This window comes from Miniopterus natalensis, chromosome 10 (assembly GCF_054644295.1).
Source record: "Miniopterus natalensis isolate mMinNat1 chromosome 10, mMinNat1.hap1, whole genome shotgun sequence".
NCBI classification, from domain to species: Eukaryota; Metazoa; Chordata; class Mammalia; order Chiroptera; family Miniopteridae; genus Miniopterus; species Miniopterus natalensis.
Window position 1 is genome coordinate 52,187,903 of NC_142090.1, and position 27,519 is coordinate 52,215,421.

Here is a 27,519-nt window from a genome sequence, read left to right on the forward strand (position 1 = left end):
TCAGTGACCACATAGTCTAGAATACACAGACACATCTATACCAGCTCTAAATCAAGCAGAAGATATTTTGCTTAATTGTCAGTGGGAAGTATTAAGTTTTACCATTTATTTAAAATAGGAAGTCTCTACATGCTTTTTTACACAGTCCCATTTTCTGTAAACAGGCGGGCCTTACGTTAGTATGTAACTCTAAGTGTTGCAAATGACATAACAGAAATGTGTACATCATACTATACCTACATCAGAACCTCTCCACACTGACGATTCCTAATAGCACCTAAGTTAATCACCAGGGATCACCCTCTCCAGTCCTACATTTGGGAACTCGGCCATCTGTCTGTACCATCACAGAGCTGGAGTACTTGAACAAATGGGCCATTTAAAACCCAAATAGTATAAAGGAGAAAAAAAGTATTTTTCTGTGTATTAAGTAAGGTCCTTAGGTACTTCATCTAATTAAATTGAATCAAACTGAAATCTACAGACATGCCAGCTTATTCTATTATTCCAGTGTGGGCAGTTAGTGGTCAGTTGAGCCGGTCAACTTCTATAGTTTACATTCTAGGTTAGCAGGAATATATATATATATAAATAACTGAAGTTTTCAATTAGGAAGACTTTCTGTTGAATTCTACTGATACACAGAAAGGCACCAAGAAAAGAATATTAAAAGTTCCCGTAAAATCATAGAGTAACTAAAACATAAAGGATTAACGTATGCTAAAATAGTTTAGTTTCTCTAGCTCTATCTTTATAAAATATTCATATAATTGAATTTTTGAACAATAAATGGCATAATACAAAATGTCCTATATCAGGTGTTAAGTGACAATTCGTCTTTTCAGAATGAGACACACATACTTAAAAGCAGTTGCACTTATTTTACAGTCAAATTGGCTCAAGTTAGCATGGCTTGAAATTTAATATCATCGCTCCCAGTACAAACAGATAGATATGACAAGGCAACATATATCAGGAAATACCTAAAGAATAGAACTGAAGTTTCAAAATCGATACGACTACCACCTGATATCTGCAGCAGCAATAATTACCAATTAATGTGGAGATGAAGGAGGAGTTGGGATCAAAGGGACACCTGCCCCTTCCTTTCTCAGACCTGTGTGACTCCAGGTGAAACAGGGGATCCTTGAAAGAAAACCAAAAACACCATTATGTTTGTACCAACTTTAATAAAAATTGCTTGAATAAATATATTAACCTTAATTATATACAAAATGGGTACTGTAAATAGGGCACTGGAGAGTAACATCAAGTTATTTAGGAACAAGCTGGGTTTTATAAATAAATGTATGGGTTTCGCAGACAAATATGGTTTTTCTTGCTCCTCCTAAAAAGTAGGCAGGTGATGAAATGAATGAAATTTGCGATTTTTATCACTTGATCAGACAGTATTAGTTATTCTGAGATGTGTCAGTCAAATATTCTAAAGGAATGAAAACCTGCTGAAAAAAGGGTACTAAAAAGAAGATTCAGTGATAAACGTGAAAATGGGCTTTTATTCCACAAGACCACTATTGATTCTTTTGAAAAGTCTAAAAGAAAACAATAACATTTTCCATCAATAATCTGAAATATTTATTTCCAATCACTTGTCTTCTTCATCACATATTCTTTGTATAGACATCTAATATTTAATAATTCAGAGAATGATTACTGCATAATTGCTTGAATATGTGTAAATAAATGTCATACTATGAGCAATAATTCAGTCTAGCTTTACACAAATGAGGTATTGAAATAAATATTTCCATGAAAAACTACCACTTTATTGGTTCCTATTGCAAGCACACAACCACAGAAATTTTCTTAGAATGTTCTTGGATTTCAAAATTTTCATTAGCAAATTTTTTAATAATTAATCTTCATTAATTGTGCTATAGATAGTTTGGATAAAAAAAATTTAGCCTGGAAAAGTGACAATAAACTTTAATATTGAAAACCTAGTAGAAAAAAATTGTATTTGGCACCTACCTCCCTACATCCCTGCAGTTGAAAATCTGCGTAGAACTAGAGCCAGTCCTCTGCATCCACAGATTCCCAACCACAAATTAAAAATACAGCTGATGCTTGATTTAAAAAAAAAAAAAAAAATCCATGTATAGGTGGACCCATGCAGTTCAAGCCTGCGTTGTTCAAAGGCTAATTGCACTTTGTAATAGAGTTTTGCTGACCCTGCCCATTGTGGCATATATGAGTCTTCCCATATGTGAATCATGAACCTATAAACAATCCTAGAGTCCTGAGTAACTGCCGGGAATTGCATGCACTTCTCACAAACTTGATCTTGACTTTCCTAGCCACCTAATTACTCCACTTTATCGTTTCTGTCCTTACGTTGCCATTCTTACTGGACATACTTTCCTCTTTCTCTCTATGATATCCTAAAGTCACCCTTCTGTTTCTGCCTTTCCAAAATCTTTCTGGTAAATTCAGAGTTCACCTGACCCCTGCAAGCCTCCAGTCAGATCCTTGGAATTGAACCATAGCCTATAGAACAAATATGTTCTCCTGACCCAGAGTGTAACTAAACTGATATTTTAAGCTAATTTTTTTTTTTTTTACCTATTTAGACACTTTACACAATTAGTAGAGAGTAGGGGTCCCAATAAATCATTTGAGACATTTGTGTGTTCACTTCCCACAGATAAAACATTTGCAATGACATGACAAGAAAACTATTGTTTAAATGAGTTATAATTTTTGATCAGCCCAGCTAATACTTATGCCCAAGCAGTTTCATCTAAATTTGTGACACAGATCCATAGCATTACACAGGGGAGGAAGTAATCAAGTCTGTGAATATAACACCTGCTTGCCCCTTTAGTCACTGTCACTACATAAAAATTTGGAAAAATAAGTAGGGTATACACATTACATATGTTCTAATATAATCAAGTGTCCAAACATTTGGATGTAAAGCCGTTGAATGGATATACTTAATTGCTTTTTTCCCCTTATTGGCAGAGGGAGGAGGGATATATTTTTCACTGCACACTTTTGTACTGTTTAATTTTTTTTTCTTCTAATTTTTAGTTTATTTTTTAAATTGTGGTATAATTGACATGTAACCTTAGTTTCAGGTGTAAAACATCATGATTTAATACCCACATATGTCAGAAAATGGTTATCGCAATAAGTCAACATCCATCACCATACATAGTAACAAAATTTTTTTTCTTGTGATGAGAACTTTTAGAATCTGCTCTCTTAGTAGAACTGCTTTCTTAAATTAAAACTGTCTATAGCTTCAACATTTTGTGATAATCAACTTTTGATCTCTAATGACTGATAAAGTGGGTTTATCTAATATATATAATTAGACACCTCAAACACTAAAATTGAGATTGCAAAAGAAAAACAAGTCCATTTCTTACTTATTCAAGTACGATACACATTCACTTAGATTTAAACTGTCAAGTGTGTGAAACAGAAAATGCAAACTGTAAGGATCCTAAGATCAAGAGAATCTCAGATTTTGAAGAACTATGGAGTTAGATGAAGTAAATGAAGTCATCATTTCTTAGAAAAGTCATAGTTTTTCATAAGTATAAAGCATAATCTAGGATCCTGAGCCTGTTGTTGATTTGTGAGTTTCAGCTTGTGTCTGAAGTTTCAACTATCCGACACATCAGTGTCTTCAACTTTCAAGAGAAATCAGCCGAATCAACAGGAAACTATTCACAAGGCCTATAAAGCTAACATTTTGAAAACCATTAAATCAACCCTTAATAATCACAGAATTTTTAGTTATGTATGAGGCACGATTCCCTGTAATATAAATCTATTTGAGTCTGTAAAAATAATTACTCTTTTACGAAACCTCAACTTTGATGCTGAGAATACAGAGCATTGAATATTGAATACTTACATATTCTCAGAGAGCCATGCCTCAGGCCAAACCTGGGTACCCCTAGACTGAACCCTTCCCACCCACCTCCAGAAGATTTCAAGTATCTGCCTCTCACTTACTTGTTTAATGGCTAAAATTGTCTCAAAAAATCATTCATTCTCCACACTGCTGCCAGAGTTCTTTCAGAAATATGAATTTGCTCTTATCATTTCTCTGCTTTAAAATCTTTTATTGATTTCCCATAGCCTCCACAGAACAAATTCCAAAGTCCTTAGGATTTTATATAAAAGACTTTAAACATAGGTCTTATTTTTTTCTTCCTTTAATCCTCACCTGAGGACATATTTTTATTGGTTTTAGAGAGAGAGGAATGGAGAAAGAAAGAGAGAGAGAGAGAGAGAGAGATTGATTGGTTACCTTCTGTATGTACCCCCACTGGGGATCAAACCTGCAGCTTAGGTATGTGCCCTGTGAGGGAATCAGAACTGCAACCTTTTTGGTGTACAGGATGATTCTCCAAAAAACTGAGCCAACCTGTCAGGGCAGGACTTCTTTATCTGTAAATTGCTGCTCTTGCTGTCTTTGCACCAGCTATTCTGAACTACTTGAAGGTTTTTGAATATCTCTTACTTGGGTCCATCAATGTGTTTAGAATAATAATGACCCTATAATATTAAAAATTAAGCACAGACTTTATTATTGGCAGGAGGCGTGATGTGACCCCTTTGCCTGACCTAGTATGGATTCCTTTCCCTTTTTGTCTCCCCAGAGCATCATATGAAACCCTCTTTTATATCATTTGCTTCTCTGTATTATAATTGTCTGCTTGTTTGACTCTCTTCCTTACTGGTTTGTGGGGTTTCCTTGAGGAAATGCCCATGCGACATTTATCTTTGATCGCCTGCATCAAAAAAATACCTGGCACATAAATCCACAACTGTTTATGTCATTTAAACAAATACTACCTTTATAGAAACGAATTGTTTTCTTATCTCCTTTCTTGCATGACCCTTGACTATTTACTGATGGATCTCAAACAACTCACAAAACATAGCTGTGGCCAGGTATTTTGATTTGAACTAGACAATCTATGCAGATTATTCTGCCGTGATACGCTGTGTAAGCTTTCTTGGGGCTGCCTCTATAGCAACATCATGGTTCCATTGTCTTTATATTCTGAGTGTCATTGGGTTTAGTAAAACTTACTAAGTTGCTACAACAACTAAAGGAAGAGTAATATGTTCTTAATTTCCCCAGCTAGTCACTGAAGATAATATATTTTTATATATACTTTTACAATTTATGATGGACTCTTGCCAGGATTAATATATTAAAGTTTAGGATGAATATAACATAATTTAATTTCTCATGGTAGTTATTAAAAAGAAAATGTTGAGGAATTATAAAGATGATTTATTTTGTCCCCAAGGCCTTATTAATGGCATCATGTAATGGACATAATATGGAGGTGAGACAGAGAGGTACAGTCATTTGTTAGTTAAGGCTTTCTTTTTCCCATATGACTGATTTTTTTTTTCCATGAGAAAAAGGTATTCTGTGGTATATGGCAATGAAACTTGAATACTGAATTTAGAGTAAAGATTGAGTTCTTAATTGTCTTCAAACAACTAAGTTGACAGCAGTTTTTAATAATTTCATTGAGCTTTTGTTCCAAGATTTTAGAACAGAGGCTTTCTTTACCTCGTTAAGCTACATATGACAGAAAGATACACTGATCCAATTCATCTTAAACTTCAGGACTCAATATATTATTTTTACAATTTTATACAACTGAGGTTTGAAAATTGTTAAAAAGAAATACAAGGAAAGTACCATACTGAGTAGTACTGATACTATGATGGAAAGCAGGCAAATTCCAAACTTTTATTGCTTTATTTTGCATAGATCCAGATAACTTCAGAATTAACTACAAATTCAAGAATAATGTTTCTCACATTATTTTGAAAGTTCATTGTGATCTTAAATGCAGTATATAATTTAGTGCACAATCCAATAAAATACTGAAAAGCGAGTAATGTGATTTTTCTTCCATGAAGTGAAATTTAGCAACCAAACCAACCAGAAAACTTGAGGCATGATGACATTGTCAATGACCCCAAAGCAATCCAGTTTATGGTTCAAGTGATGTGTAATGCTGGTGTTTAACCCTATTGAGAATGTTGGTCATGACTTACACTGGCTTTCCATTATCTATGTTTTAACAGCTGGAATTTCTGCCTGAGTAACGTGGCTTAAATTTATAAGACATTACGAGCTTTAACAGCATGGGCTGTGCTTTTTGTTTCAGTGTGATTTGGAGAAGTTTTTCAATAGATCCTCCTGTGCTTGAGAGAAAACAGGACATCTAGATTACAAATGTGGACAGACACCTGTGCTTTTCAGACAAAATGTGTGTAAAGAATAAATAGTATATCTTCCCAAGAGAATTTTCCCCTTCAGGCCTCGAGGAAAGCCCTCAGAGCCCAGCAAGCCTACTCTAAGCTATTTTCAATAGGTGTGAGTCCCTGCATACCAGGTGTTAAATATGATGCCAAGTAAACAAAATGAGATTTTCACGTCTGAAAGATGTCAAAAGTAAATTAGAGCATCAAAAATACTACAAAACAAATAATCACCTATTATATTAGCTATTTCTAATAGAGAAAACATAAACTACACAAGGCTCATACACATATAGCTGTCAACAATGAAAACCAAACAAAGATGCAGTTTCGGTACATAAATGTCTAGAATAAATAACCATAATAGGCACTTTAATTCTTTACCAAGTAGCTATTTAATAATCTGTATCACAAATTAATTTTGAGTATAACTTGCTTCTTTACCATTTGTTTTCTTTCTTTTATCTGCCAAGCAATGAAAACATTTATTAAAACATATTTGAAACATGTCCCAAAGACTGAATAAACAAGCAGGAAAAACAAAAAACAAAAAGGGAATAAAGTTTTTAGCAAATGTTTTGACTTTAAGGCTAATAGTTTTGCATTTTAGTTGCTTTCTTTTCCACATTTTTTCTTTAAAAATAATACACTTTGTATAATGCTTTAAAATTTAGAAAGCATTCTTGCATACATCATCTTATTTCATCCTGAAAATAAGCCTGTGAAGTGAGACAAGGTCAGTAATATTGTTTACAAATATCACTTCCTTTTTATGAGTGAGGAAACCAGAGGCAGGGTGAGGCTCTGCAAATCTCAGAATGTCTTCTAGCTCCATACTCACTTTATAGTATTACCCATCCTACCCACCATTGTAAATGGAGAGGGGTGTATATGTTTGTGTTGCTGGGCATGGTTTGCCTTTTATAAGGCAGTAAATGCATACTAAAGGTTTGAAAATGTATATTAACATTTTTTTAAAGGAGAAAAATATTTATTTAAATTATTTATTAATTTAATTATATGTTCCAACATTTTATTTCCTTTTTAATATTACTGAAATAGCTTGCAGATGCTAGCAAAAAAATCTTCTAAAAGCATATAATACATCCAAGTAAAATTCTAACTTAATATTCTTATGCTGAATTATAAATATTTGCTTAAACCTATATTTGAAGGCAAAATAATCTTTCCCTCTCTTTTGTGTATCCTTTAATTATTACTTCAGGATTCCATTCTCCTCCTTACCCTAGGTGCCCTAATTTTATGCCAACATTCTCTTAAATTCTACACTGATAGCTGTGTCCACCTGGGTATATATGTCTGGGTGTACTAAGAGTATTGGAAGCAAATGCTTTTCAAACTTGAATAAATGCGTTGCCCTGAAGCCTGCTTTTACTAGAAAACAGCATCATCATTGCTGCCTACTTCTTCTTTATCATCTTCTCAAATGTAATAATGCTGTTCTTCCTCTGAAAAAACACACTGGTGTTTTCTTGTGGCTATTGAATCAAGTTTAACCTCTAGAATGGCAGTTCAGGACTTTCACGGTTTGACCTCAGGCTTTATCCCTCATGACTCCCACCATCCAATTGAAACTCAGCACAATCTGATAGACTTTTTTCAAAGTTCTTTGCATGATAATACCCACAGCTCTTTAATTGAATTTCCCCTTTGGGTAAAGGGAATTCAATCTTCCTTTGCTCTACAACAGTAACTCCTAGTTAATGGGAAAATGATGCTGAAAATGGCTTTACTGATATTCTACAAGACTCCTTCAGGCAAAACTTCTCTCATGGACTACATTATGTATCTCTGCAGCATTATCCCCACTGCACTGTGATTAAGTATATATGGATAATTCAACAAACACTCAAGAATCCTACTATGTTCCAAGTATTCAGTTAATATTGAACTTAAGAAGCATGATACATACTGCTCATTATAAACCCCATAAAAATTAAGCAAAGTAGCCCTTCTGATTGTCAATAGCAAAGCCAAAATAAACAGGTGACAACAAGTAATAGCAATATAGCAGGCTAATTTTTTCATCAGTCAATATATTAACTATACCTCAATATCTAGTAACTACATTTTAATAGTTGAATCACATTAGACAAATGCATTATTTAAATGGCAGAAATAAAATTAGGTCTCTGATACTATTTTCTCACAAACTAGTAAAAAGACAAGAGGAAGAAGAACAATGAGAATAGAAATAGTAATAAGAGTCAAAATGTTTTCCAAAAAAGTTCATCCAAAATGGAGATGAGAAAGGTTCTGATTTGATCTTACTCAAGTGCCATAACTAATCTCTTTCAACCTCAATTTCATTACTTATGATAAAGAAGAAATAATATTTCTGTGCTGCTTTCTTCTATGACTATTGTGAGAATCAGAGAAAGAAATGAAGATGAAAGGCCATTGAAAAACTACTTAGATGCCAACTTGAAGAGGTGTCTCCTGTCCAAGGATGAGACAATTTTTTCACCAATAAGAATAACTGAAGGGGATTGAAATAAGCCTAAACAAGCCTATGAATGTGAGTAGCTGAATGGTTTGGCAATATTAGTTGGAAATATCCTGTAAGGCCATGTTTAAAAATGTCATACTATAATAAATATCTGGTTCTGAGATTAAGAAATTGGTATTTTAATTATTTGAAAGATGAGCACATCAGTTTTCTTATAATTATAATAATTATAGCATGGATACTGATTTCATTCATTTACCTTATCATCACTTTGTTTGATTTTGTAAAAAGTCAAGTTTAATGTGATAGAAAATTTATCATATATGTCTAGTCAATCCCTTCCTGGACTACCTGGCTATTTCAACTTTTTTTTTTCATACAGTATATTCTGTCTTTATACACTTACAGTAGTCATTATTTTCTTTAATATATATCTTTATTGATTTCAGAGAGAAAGAGAGAAAGAGAGAGAAAGAGAGCTAGAAACATCAATGACAAGAGAGAGTCATTGATCTGCTGCCTCCTGCCCACCCCCTACTGGGGATCGAGCCCGCAACCCGGGCATGTGCCCTGACCGGGAATCGAACCACAATCTCCTGGATCCTAGGTTGTTGCTCAACCGCTGAGCCATGCCCGGCCGGGCTGGTTATTCCAACTTTAAGTTTACAATTCATATTGAGACTAAAACAGCATTTCATACCAAATTACTCAAGTTGCTTACTTGGAATCTCTTTACTTAAACAAATTACACAATATTCAAAGCAGAATTATAAGTAGAAAGCTGATGAAAATAAAGTTTTGCAGTAATTGGCATCATGGTCTAGATTTAATAATTTCATATTCTGCTTAATAAAATGCCAAAAATTTTAGTGAATATAACTATGTATGGCTATATTTGGACAGTTATGAACATACTATTTGGTACAGATATTTTAGGGTGAATTTGTAGGGAAAAAGCTGGTGGCAGTAAACCCTTGTTCAGTGTAAACTTCTGAACTCTATCCACTGTATGATAAAATAACTGGCACAGCATATCAATAAGTAATTGGATTGAACTGTACCTGTTTCTTAGATCAAATATATGGTATAGATATAATTTATATATGTATATATAATTTATATGTGTATATATAATAAAAGTAAGCATTTATATATTTTAATGTGTAAAATATTAAATAGGACATATTATTATGATTATTCTTTACTATTAATTTAATACTGATTTAACATTAATATTAAAATATGAAATAGGAGAATGCTAGAAATAATCATGAATAAATATTTATGCACACTTTCAAAAATTTAAACTGAAGAATGGAGGTCATTATTTAGACATTTACACAGGGCAAGAAATGAACCGCATTGACTCAAGTTAGCTTTAAGGTCTAGATTTCTCTTCTGCACTGCTTTTCCTGTCCACTTTCTCTGGGTTTGACTGTTCTCACTGTTATTCTGACCACACACAATGAAGCAAGAATCCAAATTCTTTTTTTAGGACAAAGATGCTTCTTATAAAACTATAAATATCTACTTTTGATGGGAAGGAAGTCATTGCGCCTTTTTAATATGCAGACAGCCTTCAGAGCAATTCCTCATTTCTGAGTCCCTGTTCCCTTTCACTTGGACACATTTGAAAACGCCTCAGTTCTATGAGTGTTCCTACTGCTGACTGAGTCATACATGATCACAAAGGATCACAGTCCTGTGTGAGGAAGAAAAGAATTGCTGGTAAAAGGAAAAATAAATCCACCATCTGCACAGTAAGAACTAGACAGCTGCAGGGGAAAGGACACTTTTTGTAATAAGTGATTTGCCATTCGGCCCTGGCTGGAACCATATAGCTCTTGGAGTTAGTAGCATCAATAGAGGAAATTTTGGAAAATAGGGTTAGTGTGTAAAGTCTTTCATGGTTGTCAGAGGAGTCTGGGCTATGGGATTCCTGGCTTTTTCTCATGGAAAGAGGAAATACATTTATAAGGAAATGTATCCACACTGTAGCAACCTATAATAGTTAGAGATGAGTGTTCCAAAATTATTTTCTAAGCCGATAACAATTAAACCCTTTCTGATTTTATGTTTGCCAGTCTTTCTGCTGGATACTCGAAATGGGAAAACCCTGTCCCAGGACCTAGTCTTGAGTATGACTGTGTGTGTTCCACCTTTCTTCTTCCATCTCACTCTTCCCAAACCACAAAAATTAGCTTATTACACAACAGTGAAAAGGGGGTTGAGCATATCCTTAGCATGTTTCTGTATGACTATTCTTGAGGCTCATACCTGGAGATATATAATAAATTAGAAATATAATAAAATTAAGAGACAAGCAGCATGTTTTACTAGGACCACATGACCAAAGATAACAGAATGTAGAATAACCACAGTACCAAACATAAGCTCCATATGACATCATTTCAGTGTGCACGTCCATTCAATGTACATTTTAGTGCTGTGTGAACAGCGCTGTGTTAGATGCTCAGAGCACTTAAGCTGCAAGACACTCTTGCCTAAATGTTCTTTATTGCTTGTCACAAATCTTTAAGATACCTATTTAAATGTAGTGATCCTCCAAAGATCAACACAGGACAGGAATTGTGTCTTCTGGGCTCCAGGCAGGGAAATACAATTAATATAATGAATTCCTCAATGTGAAAAGTCTTATGATGAGGTACAAACAGTTAGGAGAACAGGAAATTAGAACCTAACCTAGTTCTTGGGGTTGAGTGGTCTGGGCTGAGGGAGACAGTGCTGATGTTCTGGGATGTTTTTCTTAAGGAAACAAAAATAATCAGTGGATTAAGATTTATATTAGGAATACCACATCTCAGGTATTGTGCTTAGAACATTGTTTAGTTGTTTATTTATTGTTATTACAACCTTATGAGACAGATACATTTATCCTCATTTTACAAATAACATTTCTGAAGCTCAACGTTATTAAACTTATCCAAATTCACACAGCCAGTGGCAGGAAGATGTAATTCCAGTGTCCTTGCCACTCTCCTATCAGAGGGCACTTTAGAAGGACAAAACATTTCACTCAAGGCTTCGATGAAGGGCTGAGTGACAAAGGAGTGAGTAGCTCTGACTGGAGGAAACCAAACTTGCACAGGGGAAGTTCAATAAGCGGAGGGAGAAAAGAGTGAGAAAGTATATTAGAGCCAGGCTGTGAAAGACAGGGGCTTTCTGAGATAGAGCATTTGGATGCCCTTCACTCGATGTGCAGGGGTAAAGCATGGATGCTTTAAAAAGACCTATTGTTTAACAAGGTTAATTTGACAGCAGAGAAACAGCTGGAATGAAGAGCAAGTGGAAACTGTAAGGAAGCTAGTGGCGGTGCTCAGGGAAACTAGTGGTTCTGGCAGAGGAACTGAGGATTGAATGGACTGGAAAGACAGTTTAAAGATACAGCTGAAAGGATTTTTGCCACTGATTTAACTTAGAGAAAAGCTAGGTTCATAATACAATGTTGAGGTTGGAAGCATGAAAAAGGAAAGAGCAGTCTCTTTTAACTGTGATAAGCACAGTAAAAAGGAATGAAAGAAAAGGTGTTCAAGAAAATGATACATTGCATATTAAGAGTGTGTCTGATTAACAAATTTGGATACTTTTTAAATGACAGGGAATATTAGAAATGCAATATAGGGTATCAAGAAACATGCTAGGACTGGGAATTCAGACTTGTGAATGGACATCTGATGGCAACAGTGGATGCCAGCGGAGAAGTTAAAGAAATAAGATGTCAGATGATGAGAATGCTGTTGGTGGTGGTGATGCTGATAGTGGACAATTACAAAACGTTTATTACTCACCAAGCACTACTCTAGGTGGTTTACTGATATGAATCCAATCCTCACAACACCCTTATACACGAAGTGCTACTACAAGCTCCATTTTATGAAGGACACTGGGGCAGGAAGAGGAAGAGTGTCTTGTTCTAAATTAGACAGCCGATAGGAGACTGGGATTGAGCCTGCTGGTGTGGAATTATTATGGATAGACAGAAAGATGAATAGATGATAAATATAGATATAGGCATAGATATAGATACGGGTATAGGTATGGATATGAATATGGATATATAGATAGATATATAGATAGATATATAGATATGTAGATATAGATTGATAGATGATAGATAGATATTGATATCTGAACCACTATCATCAGCTTGGTTGTGTCATCCCAGAGAGAGAAATAGAGAGGTCTGACAGACACAATCCAAAGGGCTGGTGGTGATTTAGTCTGGGGAAGGGACTGAGATTGGGGAAATATTGAAGAAATACTTCTAATTTGTCTCTGTATTTTGAATTCCTTAAAAAGGTGAAGGCAATGACTTGTATGACTACAAATGACTGAAACAATATCATTACTTACATATTAAATAAATATGTCATTATAGAGGACAATGTAGAATATAAACATAAAGGTAAAAAATGATTTTTCATAATCCTGCTATTAAGGACAACCACTGTTGAAACCATGTTGTATTTTCTTCCAGTCTTTACAACATTTTTGATCTTATTTCATAGAGCTCATGATGAGTTTTACTTGGGTGTCAAATGATATTACATTATTTCTCTATTTCTTTAAAAAAAATGGGTGTTTTTTTTGTTTGTTTAGTTTTTAAAAAAATATATGTCTTTATTGATTTTAGAGAGAGGAAGGGAGAGAGAGAGAGATAAAAACATCAATGATGAGAGTCATTGATGGGCTGCCTCCTGCACCCCCCGCAAGCCAGGCATGTTTTGATCTCCAGTCCTATGCTATTGTAGCTGCAAAAGCTTTTCTTTAGCTCCGACATTCGGGGATTTTTGTGTAGATGTCACTGTAGTGAAGAGGTGTCTACTGGCCTGGTTTTGCCTTGAAATGAAGTGAGCATTCTCCATTTACCTGTCTGTGTCTCTTGATTCCTCTTACCTTTGTCCTCTCACATACTGAGCTGACGTAAATTTTATATGATCTCAGCAGTGATTTATCACCTGAGGGGAAAGAGGTGGGAGCCCTACAGAGCATCCTGGAAGGAAAACACCATCAACGCAGGGTTTCTTTACTGGTTTGTTTTCTTCCCCCTGTGTTTGCCAAAGCTGCTACACTGAGGGTCAGTTTTTGTCTGTTCTGGTTTGTTTTATAGCCTTTTTGCATGCAATGTTATGTTTAGGCCAACCTCTATATCATGTAAGTAAGGTGTTGTGGCCTCATTCCTTTCCAAGGTTCCTGGCAAGGTGGAGAGAATTTGCCAGAAACTTCTCTGTCTCCCATGGGGAGGCAGGGCTCTATCGGGCAGTGCTATCTGAGCTTAAGCACCTTCTTCCAACCTGGTTGCATCACAGCTAATAAAACGTCCTTGTGTTTTCTAGCATATGGCAGCCCTCTCCTCCTTAGCAGCATACGCTGGTGCAAGCTTTCCCTTAGGTAAAAGCCTTTTAGTAATTTCAGCAAGTAGCTGGTTCCTATGAGGCAGAGGGAATAGGTTATTATCTGTGCAAGTCTGGATCCAATCAAGAGACAAATTATCATACAGTAAGTTAAACAGGGGCTGCTTAATATAAGCAAATATTAAGTGATGATAGGAGAGCAAGGATAAAGATGACTAGGGGGCTGAGGAAGGACAGGCTGGGAGCAGGGTTCGGTTCTCACTGCAGAATGTGTGGTGCCTGCCTCTGAATGGTGGAGAAGCCCGAGGTATGGCCCAGGCAGCCGGTCACCGGCCCAGGCCGGCGGAACAGCCTTGGGGCGCACAGGTCCCCTGCGCACAGGACCTCAGCAGGACCTTGGCGCTGGGAGGCCTCCGTCTGCAGACCCCAGCCTGCTGTGTGGCGTCCTGGGTGGGCTGGCTCGCTGACCGCCAGCCCCACAGCCCGCAGCCTCTGCGTGGGGACAGCGAAGGGAGCCGGGCAGCAGCAGGCTCCAGGGTCCAGGGTTCGGTCCATCCCCACGCGCCCTCAGGCTCCCGCGCTGCCGCGGGCCCCAGCAGGCCCAGGGGCTGGGCAGTGGGGAAAGTGCCTTCTTCAGAAGCCTGGTGAGGGGGCTTAACCAAGAATAGCCTCTTCCTTCTGGGGTGTCTCTCATCGCCATCTGCTGGCAAGTTAGGGACAACTGCATCCCCAAATCCCTTCCCCCTTGCCACATAGCATAACCTAATCGTGGGTGCGATCTCACATCACACCATAGGAAAGAACAATTAGGGGTCCCACCCACTCAAGGGGAGGGGGTCACACAGGGTGTGTATTCTGGGGCTCAACTTAGAATTTGAGCTGCTACTACAAGCTGCATTATTCATAATCACCAAAAACTGGAAATGACCCCAAAGCCCCGAATATGTGAATAAATAAGCACACTGGGACACATAGTGTTATGAGCACTCCTCAGTGATGAAAGGGAACAAGCTATTGCGATACACACCGCTTAATGGACCTCCAATGCTTTATGCTAAGTGACAGCAGCCAATCTCAAAGTTTGCCTGCTGTGAGATTCCATTTAAATAATATTATCAAAATTATAAAACTATCAGTGGTTGCCAAGGGCTGGGGAGGGGGTCGTAAAACTTGACTTCAATTCCTAGTAGTAATGGTAGTTACCAGAATGCATGCATGTGTAAAAATTCATAGAGTAAATTTATAATACATGTATCAAATAAAAGTAAACTATACTGGATGTAGAATTAAATAATAATAATACTTTAAAATAAACAAACACAAAAACTTGTATATTTTTATGTTTCCACCAGAAAAAGATGTGTAAATAGTTCCTGTCTCCAGATATCCACAAGTGACTAAATGCATTTGAAATTTTTGTAATTTTCATAGACCAAAATGAACTTTATTTTATTTTGCATTTATTTGATTATAAAGAGCTTGCACATTTTATATGTTTAATAGCATATGTATTCACTCTTGAAAATTTATCTTGATGTCCACGATTTGTTTATTTATTAAGTTCTTGATATATTTTTAATAATTTATAGACACTTCAGAGTTTAGGATATTTTATAATATTTGAATTATAAACATTTATAAATGTTTTCTCATTCTGTTACTTGTGTTCTAAGTCAATTTATGATGCACCCATATTTAAATACAAAATTTTTTAATTGCCCAATGTTGTCCAAACATAAAATTTTCCTTTTCCTGTTTTATTCTTCCTGATTTTCCCTCCCCTACTGCAAGGGAATAATCAATCACAAGTATATTCTTATAAATATTTTTATGCTTGATAATTTACTCTTTGATCAAGTTCAAAATTTAGTAGGTTAAGAGAAGCTTTTGGTTTTTTTTTTAAGACCAGACGGAGCACTGTTGTTGATGGAAACGGAGTCAGTGGAGACTTGCAGCCTGGGGTGGTAATGAAAGCTGGGTTGATCTGACTGAGCCTGGAAAATGGCCTAGTTTGGAAAGAAAAACCAGTAAGGAACTGATGGACAGGTAGTATAAGATAATAATGAAAAGTGAGAAGTTGCTGTAAGGATGTAGATATAAGGCACTGGGGAAATCAGAGGGAATTATAGAGATGAGACTCAGAGCAGGGGCTTGTAGCAAACGCATGATGGGAAAGCCAGAAAAACCCATGAGATTAGACACAACCAAGATAGGAAGGCTCACAAGCAAAGAGACATCCAGTCACTGCTCAGAATAATAGAAAAGTCAGTAGGGGAAAGAGCAGGGTATTGGCATTCCTGTATCAAGGAGGAAGGTACTGGATTAAAGGAGGCAAAGCGAGAAGCAGAACCCCAAAGGCTGGACTACAGTTTACAAACAAAAACCCAAAATAAGAGCCTATTGGGGGCCCACACATAATAGAAAAATTATGCAACGTGAAAGTATCACCACAAAGATAAAGTGTCATATTTAACATGAACTGGCACAGGCCATAGCAGGACCACAGCAAAACAGACTAGCTGCTGCCTCCTCCGACTCACAACCAAGGCTGGCTAATTCGAGCTAAGCAGAAGTTCACTTGGCCAGCCCCGGGTAGACGTAGCTACAGTTGATGCCAACTGAGCTACAGGAAGGCTCCTGGAACTGCCATCAATGCAGTCCACTATAGAGACTATGTAAGAGGTAAAAACCTACATGATGATTAAGAACTTAGTAGTAGAAAAGAAGAATCTGTCAAAAACAGTTAGTCCAGCCTGGCTGGGTGTGGCTCAGCGGTTGAGCATTGACCTAGGATCCAGGAGATCGAAGTTCAATTCCCAGTCAGGGCACATGCCTGGGTTGTGGGCTCGATCCCGGTTGGGGACGTGCAGGAGGCAGCCGATCAGTGACGACTCTCTCATAAATGACATTTCTATCTCTCTCTCTCCCCTCCTCTCTCTGAAATCAATAAAAATATATTTTAAAAAAAATAATCCAGAAGCTGGAAATGTCATCATATAAACATATACATTTATCCATATGCAGGTATATATGTGATCTTGAGTTATCAATAAATATTGATAAAAATATTCAAATATATTTAATGTTTAAATGTTTGATCATATCTCACCTTAAATTTAAAAAGTTAACCCAACACTAAATTTTTTCAGCAACATCATTTATAGATTCATATAATTTCAGGAAATAGTTGAAGGTCTGGCAAACAGTATGTTATAAATAATTAGGTTAAGTAAAATGATGAACCTGATACTAATGCTCGTATCTTTTTAGTGAATGATTTCAATGACTACTATCAGATTTTGTTGGGCCATGAAGTAACACAGATAGAAATGACAGTCTCTTCCTTAGAGACACAGCGGCATTCATATAGCAATTATAATTAATAATTAAAGTTTGTTTTTAAGTACAACGAAAATGCAAAGGGAAAGTAATTAACTTTACCAGGTGGCCACTGAGATAAGCATACAGAGGAGGTGATGTACGAGCTCAGTCTTGAAAAATGAGTTAGAATTTTTCAAGCAGAGAATAAAGATGAGGTGGTTCTTGTTTTTTTTTTTTTTAAAGTAAAGAATCAGCAGGAGCAGAGAGATGAGCAAGTGAGAGAATATACAGTACCTTCTAAACATGGCACAAAATGTGATTGCCTCATTGATCTCTTAAAACAAGGGGAGTCATAAAGGTAGTGTAGGATCTAACTCCTCTTCCTGTCATAAGATTCTCCCTCTTTTGTCAACCTGAATTTTAAGAGTTTTATTATTAAATTGTTTTATTTCACAATGTCTCTAGGAAATTATATTGTGAATTTTTCAGTAGGTGTAAGAAATATGGATGCAGAGTGCTGGATAGAGGTCAAGACCAGGGATGATTGTTGAGTCAGCAAATAGATAATAGAGAAAGCCATGTGAATTAATAAGAACATCAAGGAAAGCATGCACTGTCGGAAAACACACACCAAGCACAGAATTTCTGCATCACCAAAATGTAAAGGGCTGGGAAGGCAGACTATTCAGAACTTTAAAACAATTTTAAAAGTAATGGTCCTAAAAACTAAAAGAGGAAAGCTTCTGTACAAAAATTAAGTACCATCAAATGTTGCAGAGAAGTATTAATTGAGGAGTTAAAGAGATACTTATTTGGCAAGTAGAAAGTCATAAGCAATTGTAATGGGAGCAATTTTAGCAAAGGGATACCAATGGAAGTAGAACCAAATGGAAGTTGAGAAATTAGGATGGCAAATACAGACTATGCTTTCAAGGACTCTACAGGATAATTCATAGGAAATTCTAGAGTGAGCAAAATCAGGAAATTAGCTTATAGACCAAATAGATGTGAGGCTAAACTTTTGTTTGTTTTGTAATTTTTATTTTAGAGTAGAAAAGTCTAAATATTTTTGTGTACTGAAAGGACAGAGAGTAAAAAATGAATATATATATACACAAATTAAAGTAATGAAGAAGGTAAGAGATATGATAAAGGGCATAGATGGAAAAAGTAACCTTGGAAAGAAGAGTTCAGAGCTGTCTTTATCTGAGACAGAGTTGAAAAGGTAGCATCAAATACTTAAATTTAGAAGTAAAAAGACAGGGAGGTTTTGGGTTTTTACTTTATGGCCTCCATTTGTTTTTTAATAGGAAGACATTTCAAATGTTGAGAGTTAAGAACTAGGAAGTCAACACTGGAGACAATATGAAAGAAAAAAGTTCACAGCAAGTGTGCATTACTATGTACCAGTCCTTAGGGCATCCGCTCCCTCAGATATCATATCTCAGACAATCCATACAACTTTGGCAAGCTTCATATTAAAATAGAGACTTAAGTTTACAGATGAGGAAGCGGAAGTCCAAAGATGTTAAATATTGACCCAAAGGCACACAGGTAGTGAGTAGCGGACCCCAGATTTGAAATGTCATCTGTCCGGTTTCAAAGCCTATATTCTTTTGGCTACATTATTTTACCCCCTCTCCCACCTCCAGAATGGTAGGGACTTGGAAAATTCAAGGGCAGCTAATAGGGGACTGAAAGTATGATTGACAACATATGAGTGAGCTCATCTAAACAACAATGGTGACAACCAACATCCTTTCATTGTCCCTGATGCTCAGCAGCTTGGGAGCAGCAGTGGAGACAGCAACAGGTTCAAATGAACCAGGGTTAGTAAATCAGAAAGGTGAACACACAGAGAAAAAAGTAGTTTGTGGCGGTGATTTGTAAATATCACTGCAGTGAGGTTTCCACTGCGTCAAGAAGGGAGTAAGGTCTGGAGAGACTGATGAACTGAGAGAACAGGAAGATGTCTACAGACAGTTGAGGATGAAGATCGAGTTTAGAAAAAAGAGTGGAAGAGCAGTGGAAGGCATAGATTCATGTGGAATATGCCTGCTTAGGCACAGCTATTACCATCATCATTAATTTCTTTATATGGCACTATCGTTTACAAAATAACATATTACCACATTCAGGAAAGAAGCACCTCATAATGGAAAGAACTTGGCCTTGGACCATGAAGCCCAAGTTTGGCCACTTAGAGTGCAGCCTGAAGAAGCAACTTAACTTCTTTTTACTTTCATCATTTGTTATATGAAAGCAATAATTCCTCCTCTGTGGGAAGTTATGAGCATCGAAACAAATGACCAAAAACATCTGGCTCAAGGAAATGTACTCAATACATGGTGTTATATTTATAAAGATTTTTTTTTTTTTTTTTTTTTTTATAATCTTCATTGATTTCAGAGCGAGGACAGGAGAGGGAGAGAGAGAGATAGAAAATAGGAACATCAATGATGAGTCATTGATCAAGCCCGCAACTGGGCATGTGCCCTGACTGGGAATCGAAGCCCCATCGCCTGGATCCTAGGTCAAGGCTCAACCGCTGAGCCACATCCAGCCGGGCTATTAAGATTCTTACCGAGATTATTTAATTCTCACAATAAGACTGTGAGGTAGACAATATTACTTCATTCATATCAAATTTTACATTTAGAAGATGCCCTCATCTCATTTTACAAACAAGAAAATGGGAGATTAGAGAGAAAAACAGACCTACCTGAGGAGGTTGAATGGGGATGAGGTGACAGTTTGTTAATTTTGGTTCAAAATTTTATCCCAGAAATAAAACTGAATCTATGTATTGATCAATCTCTATAGACTACCAAAGTCTGACAAATGTTTCAGATATGAGAACATGGATAGGCATATAAAACCATATTTTATATTTTACCCTTGGAAGAAGGAAGGCTATTGTCAGAGGAAAGGAAAAGGTTGACACAGAAGCTTCTTTACTTCAAGTGCAAAAGGGAAAAAATATTTAAGAGACAGAGAAACTGGGGTATCTCTGCTCTCCAGTGGCACTGAGAGGCAGTGTAGAAAACGCTGAAGAAAATTATAAAGTCAGTTAAAAGAGAGGGTGGAGGCACAGCAGCCAAAGTGCCTTGCCAAATGATATTTCCCCCCAACATCAGGATAATAGAAGGGCTCTGTTCTGCGTGAGTGTCTTATATTTCTCTTCATTTTCTTGCTGGGAAATGACGGTGATGAATAGCATACCAAGCACCCCGTATTCCTATTGAATTGCTCTACTCCTTATTCTTACCTTTCTCTGTCCAGCTGTCTTATCTATGCAAACTCTCAAAATAAAGTTTTCTGGAAAAATATATATACTCTATTGAAGAATTTTAAAAGTTAACACAATAAGTAAGGAAAAATAGAGTTTACTTACTTTAAAATATATTTTCATTTCCCTTTGGAAAATAAAACCTGACAAAATTCAATTTGCCAGACTGAAAATACACATCATTTTACTTAAGCCAATATTTTAATTAGACCACCAAATTTAACTCTCTGTACATCTGTTCTATATCATGTTCATGAATTAGCAATTGCATAACATGTGATTGAATTTTTAACTAATTTAACTTGAGTACACTAATAAAATTCAAGTTAGTTTACATGGAATCAACATTTATATACTCACCTAACTTTACTCAAATGTCTTAGTGAAAATATTCTTGAAAACAAGAAAGACCAAGCATGTTAACATGTTTTCTCCTTATAGTCATTACGTTTCAATGAATGTCAAATGTATTTTTAGAGTTGGAGAATTTTATTAACATCTTAAGGAATATTTTTCAAAATTTCTCTAGACTTTCAAGAGAATATTGACAAACTGAATTCATTTGACATTATTTTCAACCTAAAGCAGACTAATGTAGCTACTACAAAACATCCACGATTACTCAATAGTCATCATATAAAGAAAAGAAATCATCTGGGTGCCACAGTATTATATATTTGAAAAGTGATAAACTATGACAACAAGTTATTGACATGAGGTACAAAAGTCCATATGTAGAAAGCCTCTGCTTTCTCTATGTATTTAACTTATGTTGTGGGCACTGCCCATTATGTTGTTACTGTCCCTTATATAAAATTATGTCATAATTATATCTCAAAGCTCAAACATGAAAGTGATAAAAGTAATTGATTTTTATTGAGTACTTATATCACTAGTGGACTAAATTTTTAATTTGTATATGATTTTTATATTCAAAATATTTTATATTTAAATACTATGTGTATTTATGCAATTCTTACTATCGACTTTATGAAGACAGTATTATTGACATCTTTGTAAAATATCTAGTTAAGTTACAGTGAAGAAATGAAAACTCAGGTATTCCTAAATCCAAAGCTTATGCCTTAATGTTGACACTCGTCCTTCTTAATGACAACCGTATAACACAACTTTTTTCCTGGACTTACTTTGTTGACAAGAAGGTCAATATCATAATCAGTCAATATTGGTTTTATGCTTCTTCCCTGTTCCTGGTTACCTGTCACCTCTTTATATCCAACTGTTCTCTTCTCCCACTTTTTCCAATTTTATTTTTGACCCTTGTTTTAAATTTTCTATCAGTTTCAAAAAAAGCAAAATAAAGAGATAATTGGAAAGATCTTTCACTGAGTGTTTTCTCTATGTCCAACACTGAGCTGGATATATTATATTTGCTCCCTCATAAAATCCCCAATAAATTCCATTTGGCAACTGTGGAGCAGCTCTTAAATGGCCAACCAAAGACAACAACTCAAGAGTGACTCACAATTTCTAAGTCTAAATTAATATATAAAAAATGTTCAATTTTATTAGTCATCAGGAAAATGAGAATTAAAACCACAATGTGATCCACTACACACACACATCAAATGACTTAAAAAAGACAATACTCTGTATTGTCTGAGGGGTAAATACAATATTCATATATTACTGGTGGGCATAAGATTGGTACAAAAACTGGAAAACAGTTTAGTAGTATTTGCTAAAGCTGAACACATGCGTCCTCTATGACATAGTAATCCTAGTCCTACAATATACTAAGCAAAAACTTGTACATATGTTAATGAAAGACATGCAAAAGAATGTTCACAGCAGCACTGTAGCTGTAACAACCCAAGTGATCAGCAAAAGAAGAATGCATAAGTAAATTGAGGCATATCCATACAGAGAAATACTACACAGAAATGAAAATACATGAAGTACAACTACACACAACATAGATTATTCTCACCATATTATTAAGCAAAAGAAGCTAGACAAACACACACAAAGTGTGTGCTGTGTGATTCCATCTACATAAAATTCTAAAATAGTCAAACTAATTTATGGTAATAGAAGTCAGAAAAGTGGTTCTATAGGGAGGATAGTCACTTTAAAGGGGGAAAACAGAGATTTTGGGGTTCTGGTAATGCTTTCTTCCTTGATCTGGATGTTGGTTACAAAGATGTGTTCAATTTGTGAAAACTAATCATAGTTACATTTTTTGATCTGCATAATTTTCTGTATGAATTTTATAAGTTGCCAAAAAAAGTGCACCTAAAGACTCTGTTTTCTATGCTATGTTGCTTAATTTATGTCTAAAGACCAGATAAGTAAAAATAAATATCTATTATTATATTATCAACAAACCTGCTCAAGAGTTGGCAAAATCTACATAATTAAAAGAAAAAATGTGTGTGAGCGGGTACTTATAAATTCTATCTTATAAACATTTTAACCAATTTCTTATTTCGAATTTGTTAGAATCTTAGAGTTCTACATTAAAGTATCAATGTAACAAAATGCATTTATTCATTAATTTACTCACTGATTCATTCATTCTATGATTATTGACTAACTACTGGATCATAAGCACTTAAGGGCTCTGAGGAAGTTCATAACCCTCTAGGGCTTGAGAAACAAATGCAAATGCCTGTCAGGGCCAGGCGGAGATGGCAAACTGGCAAAGAGGCTGGATGTAAGCCTGCATTGTGCCAGTGATGGGCACTGGGGACTATTGTTCTGCACATGCCCTGAGGAGCAGGACAGCAACTGCTTAGCACTAACCGATTTTTTCATGTCTGTCCATTGGAAATCACAAACTATTATGTGAAACCAACCAATTTTCAAATGTAGGCTCTATAAAATAAAACCAACAAGAAATTCTGTTCGTGACCAACAAAGCGCATTTGTGAGCTGAATCGAGCATATGGTGTTAGCTTGTAACGTCTGATCAAACTGGAGACATGAATGCTACGGTTCTACATCCATGAGCATCTCATTGCCCTTTAGATGCTCAACCATTCAAGCATCAGACTCATTCTCTGCTTCACTGTAGCCTCAAGATTAACAGTTAAAAATAAATCACTTAATTACATACATTATGGTTCATTCTTACTAAGAAATACTATGCAGCCATTTAGATGAGTGAGAGAGAACTGTTATGCCCTGACATATGCCCATGAAGTAGTTTTGAGTAAATATCATCAAAATAAGAACTTCAGGTAGAATATCAACATTTTTCTGTTATTACAGAAACGTGCACACACATTTCAAGAAATAAACTATTGACAAAGGAGTGCCATGGAAGAGGTGGGCAACAGTCGGTACTGGAGCACTTTCATGTTTTGTTTTATTGACTCCTTTCATGTACTCATATTTTTAAGTAGAAGAAAAACTCTCATAGCAGAGCTCACTGCCCCATAAGGATCTGACCTGCCGCCTCTTTAATGAGTTACCGTTCTGGCCCAACCTAAACCTCTCCGGGTCCCTCCTTCCCCAGTGGCCAACAGGAAAGTTGCTCAGCAACACAGTATCACCTGATTTCTCTCTTCACCTTCCTTTGCTCACAGGCACCTGGTGCTGGAGCAAGGCTGTTTACTCACTGCCACACACACACACACACACACACACACACATACACACACACACACACACACACACACAGTGCAAAGAGAGCTGGGAGTGAAGTGTGGCAAGCAGTCTGCCTTCCCAAGAGCTTTCATACAGTCATTGTCAGACAAAAACCAGAACAAGAAATTCTGCTTTTCTTCCCACCAGAAGATCATGTCACCAGCTTTCACTGTTAAGACTGACAGGAGAGAAAAACCTGAAGGAACAATTCCTCTGTGCTGAGGCATTTTTAAATCACCTTAGGGATTTTAAAAACCACAAAGATGATAGATTGCAAGATGCTGGAGAAACTGTCATGTTCATCTTCCAGTGCCCTGGGATTATAACATTATCCTTTCTATCACCTGCACTGAAAAAAAATCTTTTAATTTGCAATAAAAAAACAAACAAAAAACAATGTAGTAAATGGCTGAGTGCCCAATGGACAAGATACATCATTTCTTTAAAAATATTAGTTTGATTTAAATATTCTAAGCCTTCTTTATCTACACAAAAGTTTTTGTTTTGCCCGGCCGGGTGTGGCTCAGTGGTTGAGCGTTGACCCAGGATCCAGGCGATCGGGGTTCAATTCCCGGTCAGGGCACATGCCCGGGTTGTGGGCTTGATCAATGACTCTCTCATCATTGATGTTTCTCTCTCTCTCCCTCTCCTTTCCTCTCTCTGAAATCAATAAAGATATATTTTTTTAAAAAGTTTTTATCTTTATTTTTAAAGAACTACGGATATATTGTCTTTTTTTTATAGCTATGACATTAGTGTAAATAATTTCCTTTTTCACATTTAGATTTACATATCTATTTCAATGTATAAATTATCTCCACTCACCCTTTTAAAAAAAGAGTACTCTTGTCAGGTAATTTCTATTTTCATTGCTCATAACTTCCATTATATTTCCAGTCAAAAATACATACACACCTGATCTGCAGAATGAAAAACTCATAGACTGAGGCCAAATTAAACATAAACCTGACTTCATAGGGTGATACATTTTACCTGTTAATCACTTACTTGAAATGAGAATATAAAAACTTGCCAAATATTTTAAAACATAAAACCTTTCTATGTACTATTTTTGTATAAATGGATCAGGAAATTACAGACCAGCGTTACCCTTTAAAACAGGTGACTAATAAGGTTTATAAAATTATATTGCTGCAAATTATAATCTGGACACTTTTGTTAACTAAAAGCATATTTAATGTATAAAATTATTTGAGAATATAAATTTTGCTAAATGCTCACTGTAAATTTCCTATATTTATTCTATTTAAATGACTAACAGCCACCCTAGATTTTTACAAAAATATTTAAAAGTTATTATCTTTAACATTTTTTACCTCTTAAGATAATTGCAGCTAAACAACAGAAATAAACAAGGACCTAACAGAAACCTATTAAAAGAACAAATTTGGAAATCTTTGACATTTTGTGGGTTTAGAAGCTAGGTGTGGCAAAAGTTGACATTAAACAAAATAATTTGTGAAATCAAGATATGAGTATTTCTTTGTGAAAAACACAAATAATATTAAGTGCATGGCATATTGATCTGAGTTGTGAAAAACAAAATACTAATATTAGTCAAAAAACCCTGACGGGTACTATTTAAACCTCTAGAAACTGTAACTAGTTTTATTGGCTATTCTAATGAAATTTTCACTCTGTACTATAAGAAGAAACTAAAATTTAATATACTAAGAAACAAATATTAATTAAGTACCTCTGAGGAAAATATATCTGATAAAAATTCATGTATTTATAACATGTATATTTCTATTTTATATACTTGTGTTATTGCCTGAAAATGTATTTTCAATATTTATTGAAAATAAAGGGTTCAAGCTCTGAAAGAGCTATGAGATAATATGTAAAATATATTACTCTAACACACAAAATAGTAATCTCTTACTGCACATTACAAAATATTTAACTAGTGAATACAGAAAAGTAACAAAAATACATCATTTCTAGTTTATGAAGGAGAAATGTGAACTGACTTGGTAAGAACATTATTTGGGTATAGCTTCTAACAGATTTCCAAAGAGATTTTATACTGGATTGAGGTATATATACATACACGAAATCTTATGATTGTGAAGTTGATAATATTCCAACTTAAATAGCTGAGCTGCTACTTTCTGCAAGAGAGGAAACGTGTCAAAACCATGACTGAAAATCAAAAAAGTGAATTATTGCTTATCCTTGGTGCCAAATACATTTGCATGAGTAATTTATTCAGCATATTTAAAATTTTATATAAAATAGGCTTTAAATTAAAATACACTGAGAAAATATACCCTACACTTATGAAACATGGCAGTAATTTATAGTCAAATGCTCATGCTCTCAAGGACAATCAAATAGTCTCATGTCTGGGTAGACAAATTCTGGAGATGGCCTGAACATCCCTTAATCTTTATGGTTCTTGCAAGGAGGAATGCAGGATTCTTTTAAGAGAAGAGCCATGGACAAATTTAGAAAAGAATCATTTCTTACCCTTTACTTTGTGCCTTTGCCTTACATCCCCAAGAAACATCCTCTTAAGACACTTGTACTAATACAATCTTCCTTTCATATGTAAGATATGCAAAAGAGAGTATGGTAGGCAGAGTGCGGCTCCACATAGAGATGTCCTGTGTAATCTCCACCCCTTGGGTGTGGGCGGGACCTACAAACCCAATACAATGAGGAACCACTCTCCAGATTTTAGTACTTTCTATGGTGATGGTATAATAATTCTCATAATTAGATTATGTTAAATGACTTCCTCATAATGTTTGGATAGGCAGATTCTTTTGCTGGCCTTGAAGAAGTCTACTGCCATGTTGTGATAGGGGCATGTGACAAGGAACTGAAGGTGGGTGGCCTCTAGGAGCTAGAGCAGCCCCTGGGTGACAGCCATTAGGAACAAAGGGGCTTGTGTCCTACAACTGCCTGCAACAAAATTCTCCCAACAACCACAAGGTCTTAGAATAGGGCTCTGAAGTCCAGAAAGATCACAGCTTACAGAATACCTTGATTTCAGAGACAGGGAAGCATGGAAAACAGACTGACGAATCTCAGCGGGAATGGGGGCAGGGGGAAGAGATTAACTAAAGATGATAGTGTGGTGAAGGCTTGGGAAGGGTGGAGGGGGTCAGTGGAGGAAAAAAGGGGACATCTGTAATACTTTAAACAAGGAA

The 27,519-nt window shown here is 35.8% G+C and overlaps 1 protein-coding gene across 1 annotated transcript in view; it reads right to left on the bottom strand.

The window, feature by feature from the left end:
• The window catches only part of SEMA3E (semaphorin 3E), a 224,982-nt gene that overhangs the window by 49,343 nt on the left and 148,120 nt on the right, over window positions 1-27,519 (bottom strand). The window contains exon 5 of the mRNA XM_016199833.2: window positions 1,053-1,146. Coding sequence (XP_016055319.2) covers window positions 1,053-1,146 — 94 coding nt within the window. The remainder of the gene's footprint in view (window positions 1-1,052; window positions 1,147-27,519) is intronic.